The sequence below is a fragment of the Cyprinodon variegatus genome, unplaced genomic scaffold, assembly GCF_000732505.1.
Source record: "Cyprinodon variegatus isolate N-32 unplaced genomic scaffold, C_variegatus-1.0 Scaffold153, whole genome shotgun sequence".
Taxonomy (NCBI): domain Eukaryota; kingdom Metazoa; phylum Chordata; class Actinopteri; order Cyprinodontiformes; family Cyprinodontidae; genus Cyprinodon; species Cyprinodon variegatus.
The window spans coordinates 97,106-98,716 of record NW_015150606.1 but is presented as its reverse complement, the minus strand read 5'-3'; the positions used below and the strand labels follow the sequence as shown (position 1 = coordinate 98,716).

The window sequence follows — 1,611 nt, the reverse complement described above, 5'->3', positions numbered from 1 at the left end:
CCTTTGACATACAGAGTTGTATTTTTTTTTTGACATGACATTAAGCTAACATTAATCATTTTAAATTTAAATCTAAATTAAAATCCGCTCAAATCGAGGGAATATGCACTTTTTCTGAGAAAAAAAAAATGTATTTAATTATTTTTTTTAGTTTATGCTTTCAGATCAGGGGCCTGGACCAGTTCACCAGGGGCGCTGGCCCCCCTCTAGAACCGCCCATGAACTTTAGGCAGTGGTTTTAACACTACATTAGATGTTTACATTTTATTATTGAAATATGATCCATTGTAGCCAAATACTCACAATCTGGGAGCACATGGCTAACAGCCTCCTCATCCGAGCCCTCCTCCTGATGATCTGATGGTTGCTCCTCACAACAGAGACACAAGCAGCAACAATGGGATCCATCCCTGCATGTATTTTATTATTTTAAAAGGTTAGCATCATTTAGATGGGAAGTGACCCCAGTAGTACTACTACTACAGCAAGAGGGTATCCAGAATATATGAAATGATAGCAGTTCAACAGAAGCCACACAATGTGAATGAAGTAAAGCAGAGATGCACCAAAACATGCAGCAACTCAGACTTTAAACATGTAAATTCATAAAATTCACGCACCTTCATATGTTTGCTTTTGTTTTTACACTAAAATGTATAAGCTTTAACCGCTCGCTGCACTAGCAAAACTAGAGTTTTGTTTTTTGTAGTTCTTATTCAGAAAAAGATGTAGTCCTGGATTGAGTTAGCGTCATCTATGTGCGCTTCCGTCGCGTGATGACGTATGAAGGTAGAGGTTGAACGCAGCTTAAAAATAAAATAAAACAGTCCGATACTTCCTTTCTACACACAAAGGAGATCTTATCGTTGATTTTATGAAATATTAAAATGTACATGAGTAACAAAAAGAAGAAGCCAGTGACTACATCTAGGCGTTTCCCGCGGAGCTTTGTTTTGTTCGACTTTTACTTTGAAATCCTGCATGTCGGTCACAACTTCCGGCTGAGTAACGGCGGCTCGCTGCGGCGTAAACAAACACACTGCTTTGTTTTTACTAACGTTTTAACCGTGTTATTGTGGGATAATTTATGTTAGTGTTTTTTTTTTATTATTATTATCTAACTTGACGTTTTTTAAAGAGAAAAAGACGGAGAATGGACGGAGGAGACAGTAAAGTAAGAACTTTATTATAACGCAAAAATAACGGGTGTTTTATCTTACTTGCTTAATTACTTTCCAAACAGCGGTGCGATCATTTAGATATATATTATAAAACGTTTTAGAAAGGTTTTGTGGGACTACTTTTCCACTTTTGAAAAGTAAAACGGAAAAATATGTCTCTTTGCTTTAGTCTTTATTCTACTCCATGTTTTTCTATTTAAATGTAAATTAATTAAGTGTTTAAAACACGAAACTTCGGATAAATTAGCCCCAGAAGATCTGTAGGAAATCTGTATGATTTAAAAGGGGATAATTATGCAAAAGAAAAGAGAAAAATCTTTAAAAAAATGTAAACAATAGAAAATACAAAGACCTTTTTTTAGAGGAAATGTAGTTGTTAAAAAAAAAGTTAATTGTAATAAAATCTGAATAAACAGTAAAGTTACTATCA

General features: G+C 34.6%; 1 protein-coding gene across 1 annotated transcript in view; it reads right to left on the bottom strand.

Annotated features, from left to right (window-relative positions):
* The window catches only part of LOC107086456 (putative nuclease HARBI1), a 6,046-nt gene extending 5,288 nt beyond the window's left edge, over window positions 1-758 (bottom strand). Inside the window, exons 1-2 of the mRNA XM_015377401.1 lie at window positions 621-758; window positions 304-410 (exon numbers count right to left, since the gene is read on the bottom strand). Coding sequence (XP_015232887.1) covers window positions 304-408 — 105 coding nt within the window. The 5' untranslated portion in view covers window positions 409-410; window positions 621-758. The remainder of the gene's footprint in view (window positions 1-303; window positions 411-620) is intronic.
* Between the last annotated feature and the right edge of the window lie 853 nt (window positions 759-1,611).